General features: G+C 43.3%; 1 protein-coding gene across 6 annotated transcripts; it reads left to right on the top strand.

Annotated features, from left to right (window-relative positions):
- Positions 1-303: 303 nt before the first annotated feature.
- On the top strand, positions 304-20,256 carry LOC113006831 (BTB/POZ domain-containing protein KCTD1-like). Of its 6 annotated transcripts, none has more exons than XM_026143031.1 (5): positions 304-317; positions 13,804-14,000; positions 14,622-14,766; positions 15,628-15,933; positions 18,439-20,256. In XM_026143031.1, the coding sequence occupies exons 2-5, from the start codon at positions 13,834-13,836 to the stop codon at positions 18,592-18,594; spliced, it is 774 nt and encodes a 257-aa protein (XP_025998816.1). In that variant the 5' UTR covers positions 304-317; positions 13,804-13,833; the 3' UTR covers positions 18,595-20,256. The 6 variants fall into 6 exon arrangements, with proteins under 6 accessions (XP_025998816.1, XP_025998812.1, XP_025998809.1 ...); XM_026143027.1 differs by lacking the exon at positions 304-317 and adding an exon at positions 7,241-10,588; XM_026143024.1 differs by lacking the exon at positions 304-317 and adding an exon at positions 7,241-10,588 and having other exon boundaries at positions 13,786-14,000.
- The last annotated feature ends 1,465 nt before the right edge of the window (positions 20,257-21,721 follow it).

Below are 21,721 nucleotides of genomic sequence, written 5' to 3'. Positions count from 1 at the left end.
GTTTGAAATATCACTGCCAGCCTCGCTGTCTGTAACTGAATGAGAGGCTGAGTTCTGTCGCTGATACAAATTAAAGTCACTCATTTAATTAATGGAATTAATTTTTACACATCAGTCTGAGAAGCTGTTAAAACTTGTTAAAAACCTACATGTTCTTGTATTTAACATCTTTCTTTGACAAGTGAAAGATGTGACATCTTCAAGCACTGTCCATCCATCCATCCGCTTCTCCTTTTCAGGGTGGCGGGAGCCTATCCCAGCTGTGTTAGGGCGAGAGGCGGGCTACACCCTGGACAGGTCGCCAGTCCGTCACAGGGGTAACATACACACAGACACAACCATTCACGTGTTTCCAATTAACCTATCCCCACTAACTGCATGACTGTGGGAGGAAGCCGGAGTACCCGGGGAGAACTCACACAAACTCCACCAGTGTTGGTCAAGTTACTTGAAAAAAGTAATCAGTAACTAATTACCGATTACTTCCCCAAAAAAGTAATCCCGTTACTTTACTGATTACTTATTTTCAAAAGTAATTAATTACTTAGTTACTTAGTTACTTTTTAAAAACACGATTTACAACCTGAAGAGGTGATAAAGCGATAGATCTTTCAGCCCAATTCTACTTTTTCTACATAATCCATCATACAAAATGTAATCAAATGGAAAAGTCTCTTTTTAAAACTTGTTTTATTAGTTTTAATCTTTTAACTTTATGCATCAAGCAAACATTTAATTATCTGCAACATTCTCTGACTGGAAGAAATTAGTTTAACATTTAAACCTATTTTCTGCACATTCCAGCTCATAAAATAAAATATTTTTGTGTGTTTACACTCAGTCTTTCAAATAGATGCAAGTAAAACACAGCAGAAAATAAATAAAGTCAAAGACTCAGCGGTCCTGTTGCTCTATTTTCACCTGTAAAGCAGGAGTGGGGCAGGCGGAGGTTTACCCTGGTGTAGGTGTGCCGCGGTCAGTGGAAGAATCCGCGAGTTTCTCTGTGAGTTTCCCATTACGTCGTAGCTACTCGGTGCTTGTTGGAAGTTTAGGGGTTTTTTCGCTGTAAAAAGAAGTTTTCTTCCCACGCACAGCGGACACTAATGTTTTTGTCACTTTTTATGGAATCAAACTCAAAGTAAGGTCAGTACTTCCACGCTTTAAACGCTGCACGCTCATACTCTCTCTGCACTCGATATATGATCCATTGTTGATCTGCACACAGCTGTTGTCACTAACGGCGCACTCGCTTACGTCACTGTCATGAGACGTTCTCGCAAAAAATCACAGTTTTAGTAACGCAGTAACGCAGCGTTCCTACGGGAAAGTAACGGTAATCTAATTACCGTTTTTGCAATAGTAATCCCTTACTTTACTCGTTACTCGAAAAAGTAATCGGATTACCCATCTCTGGATATAATCACAGTCTGCATTTTCACCAAGTTGTGTTGCTAGACTTTTGACTTTTTTTAAGAGCCTTTGTTTTTCTATGGTCCCGGGTCATTTGACCCAAATTACATTTTCCAAACTCCCACTGTAAATATGTTCCTGCGTGAAACTGTTCACATTTACACGCTGCATAATCTTGTGGTATAAAATGGTGTTACATTAAGCTCTCATCCCTCTGCAGTTAATATCTCTTTATAACAACACTGACATAAGAACATAAACATAATAAGTAACAGTTTCTTTGCTTTCTGCTTATGGCTTTGAGTTCATTTGGAAAAGTTTTAAACATTTTTCTAAAGTTCTAACTCGTATTTACAAAAAATATTCATAAGATAAAGATCAGACTTGAACATTAAAGAGGTCAGAAGCGTTGTTATGCAGTTGCTAGTTAGTAAAACATTTTGACCAATCACTGACCAGAGGGAGACTTAAACTGAACCACCTGATGAATGTAGAAATATATAAACTGAATAAAGAAATAAAAAAAACTTGTAGCGCAGTTTCTACTTCAGTTTTAGCTCCATCCAACCTCCACCTACACTCTGCTTCCTCATCCAACACAAACAAACAGAAACAGTCTTGTGTCTCGTATCGCACCACAAATTAATTATCTCCGGGCACATATGCGCTCTCATATATACATCAATACACTGCTGTGTGTATACTGGTAAAGGCAGACATGTTCACACACATCCTCTCATTACCTCGGAGGTTTGTGCTGATGCTTGTCTGTTCCAGCTATTACACCTCGGTGTTAATTTCTTCAGGTGTTTGACAAGCCTCGGAGCTACAGCTTGCTCTTTGTGTAAGTGCTTTTTCTGAACTTCTCCCTATCTCTGCAGATTAGTCAGGGAGCAAATTACCTGCCTGGACAAAAAAAGCGCAGTCCTACACATTTTGCTGTGCTTGGTGCACAGATCTCCCTTTGAAGACGGGCCATGTTATTTCCCCTCTCCCTGCAGCAGTCCTGGCATGCAAATCATCACAAAATTACATTAAAAAAAACCTGCGCATGTACTGCGGGTGCTCTTATCAGCGTCTGCACAAACTGCATACAAATCAGGCCAGAATCACACACCACAGCAAAGGTCTCCACTTAAAAGGCTGGCTAATTGCTAATTGAGTAGCAAGGTCTAAAGTGGGCTTGCCTAACAAGAATTAAAATGCGGGGGCGCCTCATGCCTGTGAAGTGTCTCCGGCTTCCTGGTGACATGCCCCAGAGCACAAACACACTGACAAATGCCACTGCCGCAGCAGTAGAGGCTGACGCTTCTTTAGAGCTGTTTAAAAACATTGCCTATATATCACATAATGGATAAAACAGGTGAAATGATTTCTGCTTTGCAGCGACGCTGGCACGCAGTCGTTTCACTGTGGTGTGCATGGACAGGCGCATTTATTGTTAGCTGCATTTACACAACCATGTTTACAACAGACATTTCTTTTCCTACATGAAGCCCCCACCCGTCTACATCTTGGAATTAAGCATCTGTTTTATATCCAACTGCTTTAGCACAGGGCGAGATAATGAGACAGTGGGCCCCTGGGCACAGAGATGTAAAACACACCAATCCGCTCCACTTGCAGCTGTTACATGACTTTTTGTCCCTACTATAATAAAATTACTGAATTATGCAGAATATGCAAAGTAAAACAATAAAGACCTCTGCGATATTTCTTGCAATATTTAATCAAAATTTAATTATGTTTTCACAATAATAAATTGGGGTGTTTTAAAGTGCTGTGAAAAAGTATTTGCTCCTTTTGAATATTTGTCCCACTGACATGTTTCAGATAATCAAGCAAATTTTGATATTAAACAAGATAACCTGAGTAAATACAGAAAAGACGTTTTTAAATGAAAGCGATTAAAACCTACACTGCCCTAAAAGGAATTGCCCCCTAAACCCAGTAACTGGTTGAGCCACCTTTGATGGCATTAACTGCCAGTGAGTCTTCCAGACCTCCTTTGTGTTAATTCAGCAGATGCTGTGGGTTTCCAAGTTTAAGGTCATGCTAAATCATCTAAATTGGATTCGAGACTAGGCCATCCTAAAACCTTAAGTTTGCTTGTTGAGCCAATCAGAGGACTTGCTGGTATGTTTTAGGACATGGCCTTGCTGCATCACTCAAGTGCACTTGAGCATCAGTTCACCCAGCTGAATATTAACAGCTGAATATTTTCCTTCTGGATTTTCTGGTACAGAGATTTCGTAGTTCCATCAATTATGTCAAATCGTTCAGGTCCTGAAGAAGTCAAACAGGCCATCACACTGCCACATGTCTCACTGCTGGTATGATGTTCTTTTTATGAAGTGCTGCTTTCATTTTATGCCCGATGTAAACTTGTTGCTGTTGTCTCATTAGTCCCCAAAAGTCTTGGGGATCATCAAGATGTTTTTTGCATTTGTGAGACGAGCCTTTGTGCTCTTTGTGTCCAGCAGGGTTTTCTCCTTGGAACACTTTAGTGGATGCTGATCGTCTTTCTTGTTGTTGAATCATGAACACTGATCATAACTGAAGAGAGTGAGGGCTGCAGCTCATGAGATCATTTCTGGCTTCTTTTTGTGACTTCCTGGATGCGTTGTTGAAGCCTCATTCTAAATGAAATCCTCTCCAGACCGAAATATCTCAATGACTGTTTCTTGAGTTTCTTTGGGTCCTGATGAGATTTGTTGGTTTATTAAACCTATTTAGGCATCTTTACTTTGTCTGACAGACAGTAACGGGTCTGGCAGTGGCCTGAGTGTGGCTACTGAAACTAAACTTGGCTTTCCAACAAAATGTGATCACAGTTGAGTTAACAAGAGAGGGCCACTACTGTTCTACTCATGTACGTTTTAGCTTTCTTCACTTAATACATTAAATCATCATTTCAAAAGCACATTTTATATTTACTCAATTTAACTTGTATAATATAATAATAGGAATCTGATATATCTGCTTTTTTGTTTGTTCTTTTAATTTGTTACTTAATAACAATAAGTATCTGATTAACAATAATTATCAACTAACAGACAAGAATGAGTTTGTGTAAAGTTTATAACTAGCTAGCATTAGTAGCATTAGCACTTCACTAAAAAAAACAATTGTCATTAAAGATTGTCATTATTATTGATACACAATCTATTTCCAAATGCAAGAATGCTAACTGCTGAATTTAAAAGGCTGACAATTAGGGAGCTGATTGTTTAGGCCTAGAGACCAGTTCCTAAACGGTTTGTGGCATTAGCTGGGAAATCAATTGCTAAACCCCAAATTAAACAGGCTGTGAGGCTCCTGAACTCTCTGCCCCCCTCTCACGGACAATAACCATATCCAACTTCTTAATAGCAATGAACTGGTCTGCATTGGTGCATCATATCTTTATTCTCTTCCCCCTCCTGCCCCCCCCCCCCCTCTTTCTTAAATAGATAACTATCATATCTGATATCATATCTCATAGTACAATAATATTGAATGGGTTGCATTGTTGTATTTTGTCATGTTTCTCAGGTCTTTGTCTGAATTTCTACGAACATTATTGCTAAGGATTGTCTTATTGCATTGGAGTCACACTGGGTTAAATATGTACACTTGGGTTTTAAGGGGTATTTATTATTTTCTTCTTTTTTTTTTGGGTTGTATGGAAGCCCCAAACGCAATTTCATTGTTCTTGACAATGACAATAAATAAATAAATACTAAATACTAAACAAACCTAGAGACTGCTCAGTGACCACCTGACGATGGGGAAAAGTGTGCACACTTTTGGAGAGTGGTTGCTGGAGATTGCCAGCAGTTGCTAGCTTGAAATTGGTTGCAAAGATAAATATACAGTGCGGCACCCAAAATCTCTTTGGAACTGATCAGATCATTAGCAGGTTTTTGTATTTATCCAGTGGAAGTGTAAGAAGTACGACCCAAACCAGAAGCACAGAGTGTTTGGCCTTAAAGTAAAAACAGCGTCTTTTGAAATGTGTTGGTTACAGAACAACATTTACGTAGAAGGCCAGTGTTCTCAGTTTGCGGTTTATGTCACACGAGTTTCATTACCGATTGAAGAGCAAATGGCAAGTGTTTGCAGACAAGTTGGAGGCTTTCATCCAAATAACAGGCAACTGCAGCAACCACATCAGCCTCTTTGCAACTGATATCACCTGGTGACAGCCAGCAACCACTTGCCAATCAGTGAGGGACAACATGATTTATCCTGCTAAATGAGCTGTCTCTTCATTTCAAAGACTGTGATGTTGTGAGTAGTTGTAGGGAAACAGTTATTTCAACGGTAGCTTGTGTGAGTTGTGTGGTTTATGGTAATCCCACACACCGCACGATTAAGTTGAATTATACACTGTAAAGTCCACTCACTGGAGTTCACAGTGAGTGGACTTTACAATGATTTGTTGATTAAAAATGAAGCGCTTTGTTTGCGTGGTCGATGTGCAGTTGTGTTTTGTAATATTGTTGACACACATTTTCATGGGAATTTGAATGAATTCAAAGTTTTGTTTTTTCGATTACACTCTAAAGAATATTTTATGATCGCCGCCACAGGAGCAGCAAGCTCTGTAGTTTAATATGAGATAATAATTTGATGTAATCCCAACAGTAATGAGAGCAGTACATGGGGTGCAGACTGTATATCAAGGTCATGTTTGCCCAGGGGAGGAACCAGTGCTCTTAGCTCGGAGCAGGCATAGAGCATGATGGGATGCTATATTAAGAAGCTGCTAAAATAACTGCTAACATAACTGTGCATCAGAAAGGGAGTCTGAGACGAAAAGATCAATGCTGCATTCTTCCATCAACGAGCCCAGAAAAAATGCAAATAAACAAGCAGAGCGATGGTAGGTGTGTGGTAGGGTTACTATGACTGCAAACTAAAGTAATTTCACCTAAATCCTTTTGGGTCAAATGGTTCATAATGATAAGTGGGACATGTTAAAGTGCAAATGCATTAATTCAGTACAATACTTCCTTTTAGGTTGGGGGACTTCAAGGTTACCTCTGGCTCTTGGTACTGACATTTAATGCACTTAATGGCTTAATTTATAAAATGTACGTTAACATGTTGCAACAATAAGAAATGTAAAAGAGCTGCATTAACACACAGACAGCGAAAAACCACCACTTTTACCCAGAAGACAGATTTCAGGGACCGCTACTTGTATTTTTATATTTTACTTTTATTTTCAGCCTCTGTGTTGGTTTGGCTGTTGGTTAGGTTTAAGAATATATCCTCACCTCAGCACCTGTGTCGGCTGATTTGCTGAAACAGGCCGCCATCACATTAAAGGACAATATGTTGTAGAGTTGTGCATGCATGCAGTGCATCAATTCTTCTAACTGTGAGGAAGAGGAGGAGGTAACTCTCATTTAAAAAAAACTACAGATGCCTTGCATTGTAATATAATGGGGTTGCCTTGTCATGGTCCTGCGCCACGTTGGCCCAGTATTCTTAGTTTTCGTGTGTTTTGTATTTTGTTCTTTATTTATGCCGTGGTTCCTGGGTTCTGTTAAGATGCTCCTTATTTGATTACCCTCTGTGTATCTGTGAGCCCTCGTCTCTCCTTGAGTTTTATTCCATGTGTTCCCCAGCCCATTATGTCTGTGCTCTCTCTCTCTCCTCCTGTCTGAACCTCTGTGTACTTCCTGTTTTACTTTGACAGTCTCCCGTCAGTGTTGCGTTACTCCTGCCGTGTCTTGTTATGATTATCTGTGTCAGCTGTGTTCCCCGTGTGCTCCCACTTCCCTCGTTAACCCTCTGTGTATTTATGTCTGCGTCTCCCTCAGTTCTGTGTCGTGTTCTCCCGCATTCATGGCCGTGTGTTTCTCTGTGCAATATGTTATAGTTTCCGGTTTAGTTTGTATGGTTTTTCTGTCCAGCAATAAAGCTGTGTTTTGAGTTCAATCCTGCCTCCGTGAGCGCTGCGTTTGGGTCCTCATCCTGCCTGCACACAGCCACAACCATGACATGCCTTCACCCAACAAAAGAGTCAAATTGTATAAAAGTATGAGAAAATGATCCTACTGCTCACTTCATTTGTGACCTCAATAAACACTTTCCTGATGAGTTTATGGCCTCAATATTTTCAAGTCATTTTGAATACATGTTTATTTTGTCAATTTTATACACGTTTGTCACGTCACTACCACACTGAGCACGCAGCGTCCCTCAGTTTCTGAAGCATATGTCCAGAGTTTCTAAGCTCACCTTGAGGTTTCACAAACAGGATTTTTCTTTCAGTCTGTGTTCGATCAACATCGTTTTAAAATATGAACATGACTTTAACAGTAGCAGCAACACAGCCTGTAATCCATACAGTTTGCAACCACTGAACATAATGATATGAATGAAAGGCCCAAAGGTCCAGGTGCTTCTCTTTTAGATCCGAATGTCCCTCAACAATTACCAATGTTGTTCATGCAAAAAGCACAAAAATCCCAGTGCACATATTCAAGAAATGCTCAGATCAGTTTGATTTATTAGCTCAGTTCTACAGTTTCTGTGGCTTAAAGATGGGTCTCTGTATTGTTGTTGATAAATTTGCTGCTCCGTTCTCCTGTCTGTACTGCTTCCTATCCCTTGTGTTGATGCTACTTTATTACAATCACAGTAACAGTCATTTTATTTTTCAGCAGTTGAAATGATAAGCTTAGGCAACCCCATTATATTACAATGCAAGGCTTCTGTAGTTGAAATGATAAACTTTAGGGGTGCAAGTTCCCTAAAATACAAAACATAAACAACATGGGCTTTTCCAACTACTGCTGATGTCCACTTTCCCCACGTGAGTCATGTGCCACGTTTTCTAAATTGTGATTACCTCTGATTGAATATTTTGACACCCATCTGCGTGCATCGCCCCTTCCTGCCTTAATGTTGCGTGCATTGGTGGTCCAAAGCAAGAAAGAGACTCTGACCTTTCATGTCACAGATATACCTGGATGTTCTCTACATTGCAACAATAAAAATACACAAATGATATTGAATTTTCACTGAGCTGCAGTTCTGGGTTTCTTTTTAACCGTGTTAACTCCACTGGACTACATCATGTGCATTTTTGCTTGTTTCACGTGCTTGTATCACAACCTTACTTTCTTTTTATAAGGCACCAACTGGACTCTGTGACTGGTGCAGCAAACACACGAGCACCTAAGCTATCCACGCGTGTACGTAACTAAAACAAGCTGCGTGATATTTATTGTTGCTTTTCTTTCATTCTTGGCTGCCTTCCGTTAATTTTCCGGTTAAGTATCAAACTGCTTCTAAAGTAAAAAGATATTTGGATACTGGCGGTGGCACTACTGCAGTCTTGCCATTTTCCTCATCAGTGCTCGTGCTGCTGGTCCAATATTCAGTCCAATACTGCAGCCTTTCTGGCAGGGAGCGCGCCTCCAAATTTACCCTCCCGCTGCGCTCGCTCCCCGTACCTTAAAAAACGCGTGCACGGCTGAAGGTCACTTAAACACAAAAGGCTTTCAGCGCTGCGGTCCAATATAGCGCATGCGCGCTGCCGGAGGACTGCTTCACAGACCGCAATATGGCGAGAATGCCTGGCAGCGGAGACACGGAGCAGGAGCAGATGAGCTGCCCCGAGAGGAGCAGGGATGAGGAGGAGGAGGAGGAGGAGGAGGAAGATGAAGATGAGATTCAGGAGGTCCAGATCACCGGGGAGGAGGAGGACGAGGAGTCCGACAGAGATGGAGTGGAGTGGGAGTCAGGGAGCACAGTGCTGGACTCCAGCGGTTCCGCCGCGCAGACACAAGCGGTCGTTATGCGGAGTATGGACCGAAGGGAGGAGGGGGAGGCGGACCCACTCGGCAGCAGCATCCCCTCCGGGCGCGAGTCTCACCCGGAGGGAGAACTTCAGCGGTCAGAGCGAAACAAGCTGAGCGAGAACACCCGCCTGGCCACCAGGTACGCCGTGAGGATCTTCAGGGAGTACCTCAGCGAGAAAGCCCAAAGTCCAGACTTTGAAACTCTGGACAAGGATGCGCTCTGCGCTGTGCTGCGCTCCTTTTACGCCGAGGCGCGCTCCAAAAGTGGACAACTGTACAGCAAGTCCTCCCTCATCAGCATCCGGAGCTCTCTCAATCGGTACTTGAACGAGCCGCCCTACTGCCGCACCTTGGACCTCACCAAGGACCCAGAGCTGCGCAGCGCCAACCTGACCCTGGCCGCGGTCATACGGAGGCTGGAGGAGCAGGGTGCCGGTCCGGTGGTGCAGAAACAAGCCATCACGCGCTCGGACCTGCGGAAACTGTACGAGTCCTCTGTGTTCAACACCGACACCCCGTTTGGGCTTCTGAACAAAGTCTGGTTTGAGACCTGCATGTATTTCTGCACCAGGGGAAGAGAGAACCAGCGGGAGCTGGAGGAGGACTCGTTCGGCCTGGCCGTGGACGAGGACGGAAGAAAGTTTGTGTATTTTAAAGCTCTCGGACCCTATCACAAGTCCCGCTCCGCCGCCTGGACCAAGAAGCGCCCGGACGCAGACGAGGACACGCTGCCGCGCATGTACGAGACGGGCACGGAGCAGTGTCCGTACGCCAGCTTCGTCCGGTACGTGTCCAAACGGAACCCGCTGTGCAGGGCGTTCTTCCAGCGGCCCCGGGACCACTGCTGCGCGAGCGACGTGACGTGGTACGAGAACAAAGCCATCGGGAAGAACCTGTTGGGCACGAGAATGCAGATGTTGTCGCGCGCTGCCAAGCTCTCGAAAACCTACACCAACCACTGCATCGGTGCCGTCTCCATAGCAACCCTCAACAGCATCGTGGGGGCCGCGGGCTTCAAGCCCTCGACGACGCTTTACGTTGCCTCGGAAACGGTCAATGGTCACGCGCAGTCCCACCTCCAGCTCGTGATCCCGTACCTGCGCAGGGTCAGCGACGCTGCGGATCTGAATCAGCAGCAAAGCACAGAAGCAGAGACGTCGAACACATCGCCTACATCAGCAGCAGCAGCAGCAGCAGCAGCGAGGAGGGAGAGCAACGAGGACGACCCGGGAGCTCCCTCTGCCAAGAAGCGCTGTGTGCGCCCCGGGACGCGCGCCGAGTCGCCCGCGGAGCCGAATGAGAGAGAGTCGGTGCCTGCCACAGCCACGGAGTCCCGTCTCGCACAGTCCGGCGCCCGGTCCCCTGTGCCCACAGAGGTAACCCGGAACATGTTGGTCCGTTTTCATCTGTTGGAGCTTCAAGCCTCCCGTGTTAAACCCGACAGCCAGTCAGTCCCGTACCGATGTGACGCCCATCTTTAGGAGGAGAGTTAGTTAAGAGCGCAATAAAATATTAAACTAGTAGGTGTTTAAGGTGGGCTGTAATCTATGAAAAACTTTATTTGAACTGCTTTATTAGGGGCTTAAAGTAAAATTAAAATAAACAGACGCTCAGGAAAAGCATACCTATTCGAGTTGGCTACCTTAGTAAGCACTCTGACTTTATTTCTCTTCTCGGGCAAATACAACGTGATGCCTTTAAGAAGTACATCAGTATCAGGGTGAACTTCCTGTTACAGGGACATCTGGGATCAGATCAGCCTAATAAATACAGAGAAATAAATAAAAACAAAATACAGATGCCGAACCATTGCACCCTTCATTTACAAAGCAATTCATCACTTTTGTGTTATTTTCACGTCGTATAATCTTGAACATGACATAAAACATCTGTAATCATGTAGTTTACTTCAGTGGTGCCACAGTGTGAAAATCGATGCACATAAAGACCTACAAACACTAACCTGGAAGCCTAATTAAGCGTTCAGTTCTTTAGATCTAGGTTGTAATTGGATACCAAAACATTACACGTGCTCAGTTTTTCAGTGAAATAATGAAAGTAGAATTTAGCTTAAAGTCCTGTACCAGAGTTTGTGCACCCTTTATTCTGAATTACAAACATATAAAACCATTTGCACAACATCAGCTCTAGTGCTTGGTACGAGGGAAAATCATTACTTTGTAGTCACAAATGTTTATCACTAAGGGCTGCACAGAAATATGTACATGCATTTGTCTGTGAAGGTTCTCAGTCATGCAGGTCATCGTAGTCTAAGGAGCTTGGAAAGAAAAGCGTCTGGACTCGTTTAAGTAAGCTTGAAGATGTTTCTCCTCTCACCCAAAAAGCTTCTTCAGTTCAGTTCCCCCAGATGTACATGCATTTGTTTGTTTTTAAATCAGTAGTAAGTGGATAAAAAATGATCTGATTGTACATTTTTATATTTTTGTTACTTAAGTTGCTCTGACGTAAACATAATGCAGAATTACAGAATCTCACCCTGTAGGAAACTGTGTTGTCCATGTGGCCCAATCATGTGAGGAGAAGCAGTGATTTGTCTTTGGGAGTGTCCCTCTGTTGCCAAGGGTAACTATACCTGCTGATGAATTTATCCACCATGCATTAGTGCCATAGCTGCAGGGTACAGACTGCTTGTTGGGCAGTCACAACACGCACACACACGCACGCACACACACGCACACGCGCGCACACGCGCACACACACACATGGATTATATAGATGTGATCATCTGTACCTGCTATACATCGTGTGAGGCCGGTGTCTCAGCTGTTTGTTTGCCCTTCATGGTGCTTACTCTGATATTTATTCATATGTAATTTGATCATATGTCATATGTACATACAAGCAAAGAATTAAGCAAAATGTTAAAATTATGAATTAGACAGTTGAACTGTTTGCGCTCTCTGAGGTTATAAAATTAAGGTCAAGGGAGACGAGGCAGGAATGTGAAAGGTCACAGCAGAAATCCTTTAACGGCACCGAGTCATTCAGGAGGAGCTCGGAGTAGAGAGACTCGTCCTCCACATTAAAAACTACCAGCTGAGGTGTTTTGGGGATTTATCTAAGATGCCTCTTGGATGCCGTCTAGATGAGGTGGTTCCTGTATGCTCTTCTGTAAGGAGACCCTGGGAAAGCCCCAGAACAAGCCAGAGAAGAGTTTGTCTACTGTCTGGCTTGGAAACACCTCAGTGTCCTCTTCAGAGAGCTGGAAGCACTGGCAGGAAGAGGAAGGTCTGCTTATCTCTGCTTAAACCGCTGCTTACACTCTTACACTGCTGTTTTCTTTAGCAGTGCCGGTCGTTGATTACTTAGCAAGTTAATCCCTTACATATTCATCTGTAGCCCTTATTGTAGAATTGCTCCATATTATCATAACATATAAACTGGCACAGTGCTACAGCTTATGTAGCCAGTAACAGCAAATGTTCAGGGCATATCCTCACTGCAGACCATTCACATTTAGTGTTCAGTGTAGTTGAACTGACATGAACACCATCGTTTGGAGCAGAACAGGTTTGAAAGGAGCCGTTGGAACAGAATGAAAGGAAACGGCGGATCAGTCTAGAAGAGCAGAGTGAAAGCCCAGAGGACGTGTGTTCCCAGCCTGTCAGCCACTGGCCTCCTACCAGGCTGCCAATTGTTTCTTTCAGAGCTTAATGATTTGTTTCGTGCCAGACACCTGGCACTATAACGTAGCCTACAAGGCAGTCAGGAATAGCTCTGACCGAGCCGTATCTGTGAGCCTGACAGGATGTCCTTGTGCTTCTTAGCTTCCTGTCAGGCTCCTGGCTTTACCTGACAGTCCCGAGTCTGCCTGGCAGGAACTGTTCTAAGCAACCAGCTCCTCTGTAAAACTGTTCAGGTCAGGTTTGCCAGCCTGCTTGCAGGTTTTTATACAAACATCGACGAGACCCAGTTTGGCTTCAAGCGCAAAACATCTTTCAGGAGCTGCAGATAGATGCATTTATTATGGAGCATGACTTCATGACAACACGCAGAGATTTCTCTAGTTTAACCTGCAGCAACCAGCTGTTCACATAAAGGTTGAGGGTGCTGCACTTTGGGTTGCAGAGGTGGTTGTGCAGTTCGCCTTGTTGTCTCCAGCCTGTCCAGCTTGGTGGCAGAGAGAGGTTTGCAAATAATTGCTGCATAATTTATAAACACAGATTGCCAACATGTTGCAATCAGTTACATTTACTCTGCAAGCGGTCGCAAGTTAATACATAACTCGTGGGCGGCGATGAAAATGAGTGTGCTGAAGGGGACAAATCTCCCCTCTTTGCTATATTTCCTGCCTCTCCTCAATCATTTTGATTTATCACAGATTGCACGTAAACGAAAACTTGATCCAAACTGATAGCAGGCTGCCTTGTTGCTGCCTTGTTGCTAAATTGTTGCTAAATTGTTGTTTAAACAGACACATAGCAGTTCCATGACTTGGTGATAAATATGTTCCAATGTATTAACTGTAAAGATAACCTATGTCCATGGATGTGGAGATATTCATGGCTATGTTTGGTCTTTTTTTCATATACTGGCACCACCATCACTGCAGCGTGTATTTGTGTCCCAGGACAGACGTAGCAGCGGCAGCTGCAGCAGCATGTCGAGTCAGAAGCTGGCTTCTTGGTCTCCGATGTCTCCCCCGTGTACCACGGGAATCCCAGCACCAGCTCAGCTCACCAAAACCAACGCACCAGTCCACATTGATGTAGGAGGACACATGTACACCAGCAGCCTGCCCACACTCACCAGGTACCCCGAGTCAAGGTGAGGCACACATCCAAGCTTTTAAAGTACATTCCCCCCATTAAAATACACAGGATGGCTGGTGGACGTATGAGTAAAGCTAAGGCTGTAATCCACCTCAACACCTCAATATCAAAAGCTCTTAATCAACAAATTAGTTCAACATTACTGATTATTTTGAATATCTGCTACCTTAATTATCACATTTCAATACAAATGGATATTTTTCCTATGATTCAGGAAACAGAATTTTAGTATATTGAGTTGGTTTTAATGGCTTCTCTGCAAAATATAGAAAGAGTTTGCTTTTCAGTTATTTGTTCAGAAAGTTTAAATCTGTGAATAGTTTAACAGGCAGCGGTGATCTACTTCCTGCTTCATGGGGAAAAGGTGGCCTGCTGTCCACACATTAAGGAAAATGCAGATATCTCAACTCATCAAACAGCGAAGATTTGATTAAAAAAGCCTCATAATCTCGATCACTGTACACTGTTACAATAAACTTGATCATCTTTGAACCTACTTTTTAAAATTAACTTAGCATTTACCCTTCAGTGAGCTAGGAAATGGTTTAGCTGCAACATGTACATTTAAATTTAGCCACAGCTGAGTGTAGAAACCTGTTTCCTTCTCTTTGGGCAGAATCGGGCGTCTGTTCGACGGCACAGAGCCCATCGTGTTGGACAGTCTAAAGCAGCACTACTTCATCGATCGGGACGGGGACATGTTCCGCTACATACTCAACTTCCTGCGAACCTCCAAGCTCCTCCTGCCTGATGACTTCAAAGTGAGTGCCTGATCAGGTACTTCCACAGTTCACCGCTGCTGCTGCGTGACCTAAAGCAGGGAAACAAATGTCAAAAGAAAGACTTGAACCCCTGTCAGAGTCTCACACGAGCCTGTCGCTTACAGTACTGAGACTTCTTTGAGTGACTCTGTTGCCCTTTTCTGTATTTTCTGTCATATTCTCTCAAACATCATAAAAATGACCAATAGATAAACTGCAGTAAAATAAATGAGTATTTGTTCCATTACTCTAGGAAGGCGACAGGTTATGGCAGCAAAATGACCCCAGATCTCAAAACTGATTAATGCATGGAAGGATTTATAGTAGCAGTGGCTTAATGTTTGCATCAGGGAAATTACCTGTTATCAACATTGTGAGACTTCAGGCGAGAAACAGGCAGCAAGTCCGTGCCAAAGACACATTCATTATCTTCATTAATTCTTCATCACAATTATGACAGCCCAAACAGAAACTGCCTGCAGCCAGCGTGTGCAAACTTCTTCATTGGCTTGTAGCAGCTTTCAAATGAATCAGAAGGTTTTGTATGTGATTTGTTTATAGAATAAATGAAAACGAGAGTCTTCCTTCGGTTAGTGTGTTAGCAGCAGAGCAGCTGCTACCAAGGCTTTAGTACACCTTTAGTACTAAAGTACTGAACGAGCGTTTATATGTGTTAATGCATTTTTTAAACTTTGTTTTTTGCAAGAAAACGTGGAGTTTTCTGCATTTTTTGGTGGGTGTTGTGTACTCATCTGCATGTGTGTGTATTTGTGTGCATTGTGCGTGTTCTTTTGGCCTGTGTAAGTCTGCACTTATGCTTCTGAGAGTGTTTTCTTGTTTCTGCTGTGTGTGTGTTTGCAGGAGTACTCCCTGCTCTACGAAGAGGCTACTTTCTTCCAGCTGGCACCTCTAAAGACCGAGCTGGAGCGCTGGAGGGCTGAGCAGGAGCGCCGGGACGTTTCTCGAGACTGCGAGTGCGTCGTGGTCCGCGTGACGCCGGAGCTCGGTGAGAGGATCAGTGTGAGTGCATCCCGGGCGCTGATGGAGGAGATTTTCCCTGAGGTGACTGATATCGTCTACAGTTCTATGAACGCCAGCTGGAACCAGGACCCCACACACGTGCTCCGCTTCCCGCTCAACGGCTACTGCCACCTCACCTCAGTTCAGGTACATAACATCCTCTGAGCCACACTGGTTTATATTCTCTCAACATGTCAGATGCTGGAGTGAGCAACTCAAAGCATTTAAGTATGTAGACACAGTCAAGACAGCCTGCAGAAGTTCACAGAGTATCGTGGTTGTTGGTGGCAGACGGGCAGCTCAGAGTGTTCCAGAAACTGCTCATCTTACATGGAATGGTTGGAAAAGTCAAAAATATCCAGTTTTTGAGCCAAAATGCCTCGTTAATACCAGACCACAGCTGACAGGAAGAAAACAGGGACTCGAATAACAGCTTGTTACAACCAAAGTGTGCAGGAGAGTGTTTCTGAATGCACAACATGTCAGACCTCGAAGCGGATGGGCTACAGCAGCAAGAGCCCACAGCTGCTGCTGTCAGCTAAAAACAGGAAACTGGTGGTACAGCTCACCTACTTTAGACAATGGGAGACTGAAAAACATCGCCTGCTCTGATGAGCCTTGATTTCTGCTGCAATGTCGGATGGAAGGTCATAATTTGACGTAATCAACATGAAAGCTTATATTCATCCTGTCATAGGTTGTTTATACACCACAGCGTCTGGACTGTTGCTTCTGTCCATCCTTCATAAAGATGGACGTGTTACACGGGACCTGGAATTTAGAAGTTCACCGTCCAGACACCCAGTGTGAGAGAGTCAAGCTAAACTGTGATAGCTGTGTTCAATGCACCGTCTCAAGCTGCAGCTTAACTAAAGGAGTCAAGATGATATCTGGGACTCTAAAATGTGCCGTCGCCTGTTATCTGTCAGCTCCGTCTTTGGCAGATGCCACCCTTCCACCATCCATCAAAGCCTGATGTGTTTTTATGTGATGTTAGCATACTCTGAATGCTGACAGTCGGTTTGTAACAGCGCTGTGTTGAGGCGGGTGACACATTTCATCACCTGAAGGTCTGCCTTTGTCTCCCGGGGGAGATCTCAGTAAGACAGACCAGCAGCACAGAGAGCAGAAGCCTCCAGAGGGCAAACTGAGATAATGTCACCGCGTTCACCTCAGGAGGAAACGCTCAGAGAGGGGAACTAATGGACTACTTCTGAAGTGTTTGTGTTTCAGGCCAGATAGGCTGATGGGTTTCTTGAGATGGAGAGTGACCCTGGGTCCTGAGGCTCACATGTTGTTAGCAACACATTTAAACGCAAACACAAAAGAAGTGCAGAGAATAACCGTAAATCAGAAAGACACAGATTCGCTGCTTGCTTTCCTTTGTTGTCATACTTACTGAACACAAAAACATCTGGTTTGTGTCAAACACTCTTTCTAATGAAAATGCAATGATTTGACCATTTCATAATAAGTCAGGGGAAAGAACAAAAACAGAGCTCAGAAATTAAGTGTTTACGGGAGGTTTATAAAGTAAAGTTAGCCATCATGACTGACCTGAAAACAGTTGGATTGAGGTACTTCACGTGGTCTGGTAAAGGCCTAACAATAATAGAGCAAAAACCCTAACAATCAGATGACCCCGTATGAGCAAGCACTTGGTGACACTGGCAGGATGAACTTCTGTGGAACAACCAGGCTCAGGGAGGGGCAGCCATCTCCAGAAACTGTACTGAAGAGAGCCAGAGTTTAAAAACAGCTAATAATTAAATGCAGTGTTGGTTATAAACGCATAGAGAGTAAATCCAAACTGGGAGTTGGTACCACAGGAAAGATTGGATTCTGGATTTACCATTGTGTAAAGCACAGTGGCTCCAGCACACAGCCCTGTGGAGCGCCATATTAGCCTTAGTGTGTGAAGAAGACTCCCCATTTACACGAACTGAGTTTATTAGATATTATTCAAACCCCTGTAGAGCTGTACTGTTAACACTACTAGTGTGTTCTGATATCTACAGTAAGTTACTGTGATTATCATAATTAGGGTTGAAGCACTAATTAATAGCTGAACTTCGCCCCAGCCTGCAGGTTTCTTCCACAGGAATGTGTCTTTCTGTGGCAGCAAGCATCTGTAACCCAGTGGGCTATTTATCCCCTTTTACCTACTTTTCCACATAGAGACTTGATGCTTTGATTAAATACTGACTATATCTACAATATCTAACGAGCTGCCCAAGGAAATCAGGTCAGATGAGTTGAAGGCAGCTTACACTGCCTCTTAAACCATACTTTACTGCAGAGGCTTCAATTTCAGAGTCTATTTCTAAACTGTTTAAATGCCTTTGTGTATTGGGGTGGTTATTATGTGCTCTGGTGCGTAAGTATTGATACCAGGGAGTGTTTGGTAAAGGTGTGATAAAGTTATTGGTATGCATGATGGTGAAAATGAGTGTTTTTAATGCATGCACTTCACAGGTTCAACTCTTGTAGCGAACAACCGGGTGGAAACGCCATCAAATGCTGAACAAGTCCCACCTTCCTTCAGTATTCCTGACTCCAGCGAGACAGAGATCACGTCTAAATGTTTTGCTCTGGATCTTCTCGTTATGCCTCACTCTTTGTTGCTGTTATTTGGTTTGTGTCTGACTGCAGGTGCTGGAACGGCTACAGCAGAAAGGTTTCTTTATCACAGGGTCGTGTGGCGGCGGAGTGGATTCCTCCCTGTTTAGTGAATACGTCCTGCGACGGGAGATCCAAGGCAGACGCCCCCTGATCCTCAAAGCAATAAAACAGGAACTCCTGCATTAAATTCAGAAGACCTGATTGCACATCTGTTCTGTGCAAGTGCGTGGACAGTTTGTCACATGACACAGACTCCCTCACTGCAGCAGAACAGTGAAACAAAGCGGGACGTGCAAAACGTGGTCTAATCTTCAAACGTGAATGTAAGGTAGCACCTGAATTAAAAGACAACACGGCCATCCTTTCACCAATTTATTTCATCACATTGATGCAAGATATGTTTTCCTTCCTGTGATCCCCAAAATTGTCCACATTAACTGTCAGTCTGTGTCATGCTACCAGAGTGAAATCCAGCCATTACAGTAAATAAAGATTTTTCAAAGAATAAATGTTTTTAATAATTTGTGATGAAATAAAAACACGTAAGAGTTGTTTTTTTTAGATTTGTTGGAAATCAAGAACTCGATTCTCGTCTTTAAAGGTATTCAGACCTTTAACTCTGCGCTTTGTGAATGCGTCTTTGGCAGCAGTGACAGCCTCAGGTCTTCCTGTCTGCTCTTCTCGAGCTTAGATTGGATGAAGGCATCAGTTCTGTAGTCCCGCACACGCGTGCGTTATATGTAACCAATGCTCATTTTCTCCTTTAATGCACACATATGTAACCATGTGGGCCTCACATCAAATCTGTACACAAACATTTGCATTTCAGATGTGAGGCAGTGGCCCACAGATCGTCAGAAACAGGTTTTCACAGCTGATGCTGGTTTCTGTGCTTTCAACAGTTGCATTGAACAGTGTAAATATGAAGGCATGAGCCTTGCCTGCATGAACCTTTACATTCATATTTAATACTTGCGAAGACCATCAGTTACTTTTACCTGATGCAAGCGTGACAGGTTTATTTTTGGTACGGCAAAAACACAAAAACGTGTAACAAACCGAGCTTCTCAGTTATATTTTTAAGCCTTAATTTCATTTATGGCATGCAACGTTTTTACTGTAGAAGCACAATTTTTCTCCTCATGCTTTGAGAACTTACAAGAATCTACAAAAAAGAAATGAATGCATTTTGTATTTGGTTTTTCAAACGTGTTTTAAGGGACAGCGAATCAGTCCCACATTGTATATTCACGTCATCTTTTGTTTTGCATAATTACCTGTAAGATCATTTTATGAATGAAGAACTGAGACTCTTTAAAAGGCTAAATGCACAAATCTGTCATGAATTTTATTTTGAAGGCAAAACTTTGATTCTTCATTTGTTAGTGGCATCGTGCACTTTGAACAGCTCAGACATTTGGAAAATGTGCTTGTCTGACATTAAGAGGACAGATCGACCTCATATTCATGTACAAAGGTGAACAAACGATAAATAGAAATCTCCTGCCGCTGTGCAAACGGTTAACTAACACGAGTAGCCATCAATCAGATCACAACAAGAAAACAAAGGAGCACATTTTCCAAACGTTGAGCTAATCATGTAAAAATATTAGGAAAACTGGTTTGATGCTGCTTTCTGGCACTTCCATGATGACACCGGAGTGCAGGGAGGCTTCACGCCAAACAATTATGTAAGAAACCACAAAATGCTCGAGAGGACCTGGTTCAATAAAAGACATTTGCCACATTTCATGTTACTCTTTATTACCTGCTGTGCTTTAACTCTAACAGCGTCTGATGTTGGGATGCTAAGTTCAGCTAAACCAGAGTTTGCAGTTTTACATTTAACCGAACCAACACTGCGTGTGTGTAAATGACATCCTTAAACATGCGTCCACAGCTATAATCACTGCGTCTCCATAATCGACTGCAGTGTTGATCTGTGGTCATGGGCACAGCTGCCTCGTGTGCCACATGTTGGCCTTCAACTAATATTACTGAGAGAAAACGTTGAAACAGATCTATAAAAACAAAGCAGTGGGATTTAAATATGTCATTCTTCATCCATCAGACATGTTTATAACCCTACTTGTCTTTTCTTGTTAGTCACAGCATAGATCTAAAATGGAGTAAGAGCGGGGCGATCGTGGCTCAAGAGTTAGGAGTTCGCCTTGTAATCGGAAGGTTGCCGGTTCGAGCCCCGGCTTGGACAGTCTCGGTCGTTGTGTCCTTGGGCAAGACACTTCACCCGTTGCCTACTGGTGGTGGTCAGAGGGCCCGGTGGCGCCAGTGTCCGGCAGCCTCGCCTCTGTCAGTGCGCCCCAGGGTGGCTGTGGCTACAATGTAGCTGCCATCACCAGTGTGTGAATGTGTGTGTGAAGGATGACTGGATATGTAAAGCGCCTTGGGGTCCTCAGGGACTAGTAAAGCACTATATAAATACAGGCCATTTACCATATAAGAGGTGTCAGAAGGAAAACTAAAAGACTCGACGCCAACAAAGAGCAAAGAAATCCCTGCTGTTAGGCTGCTGATGATCCGAGATGTGATTCCAGGTTTATGTGAACCAGAGAACATTTTCACATTTGTCCTTCACTCTGGGCTCATGTACAAACACCTGTAAGCACTGAACTGGACTCTGCAGTGCAACAAGCAGCAGGATCAGTGCTGGGATCAGCTGTACGTGAAAATAGCCCCGCTGCTTGATCCATTAATCTCAGTCAATGCTTTTGTGATGGAGTTTATGGTCTTTTTAATCTTACAGACCTATTTGTTGCACCACTTTGTTCACTTTCTCAGTTATGGTCTCGTTAGCGTCATAATGGAGACGAGTCGACCGTGGCCACGGTGACACTCGTGTGGTAAAATTCATCTTTTATAGAGTCTATTGTTGTCTCACTGCGGAGGCTGCAGTTAAATATTAACAAGTCATTAGCTAATGAACGTTACGTAGTGTGTTTCTGAGTAGGGCTGCCACAAACTATTATTTTGATAGTCGACTAGTCACCGATTATTTTTGCGATTAGTCGACTAATCAGATCATCATCCATTGAATGTAAAACGTACAGCTTATTGCACCAGCAGCATCTGCTCTTATATAACTATCATTAGCTTACAGCTTTAAGTGTTTAAGGTCTGTGCTAACTAAAAATAAAGACAAGATGATAGTTTATTGAATTTTAATGAAATTTGCAGATTGTTTCGGTGAAGTTTAATAAACTCCTTGCTATCTAAAATATAACAGGACACCGGAGTAAATTCTCGAGCATCTCACACTTCTGATGATCAGCTGTCTGCTTGACGTTTATTCAGC

Source organism: Astatotilapia calliptera, chromosome 15 (genome assembly GCF_900246225.1).
Source record: "Astatotilapia calliptera chromosome 15, fAstCal1.2, whole genome shotgun sequence".
Lineage (NCBI taxonomy): Eukaryota > Metazoa > Chordata > Actinopteri > Cichliformes > Cichlidae > Astatotilapia > Astatotilapia calliptera.
Note: the sequence above shows the minus strand (reverse complement) of the source record. Positions and strands in the feature narration are given on the sequence as shown.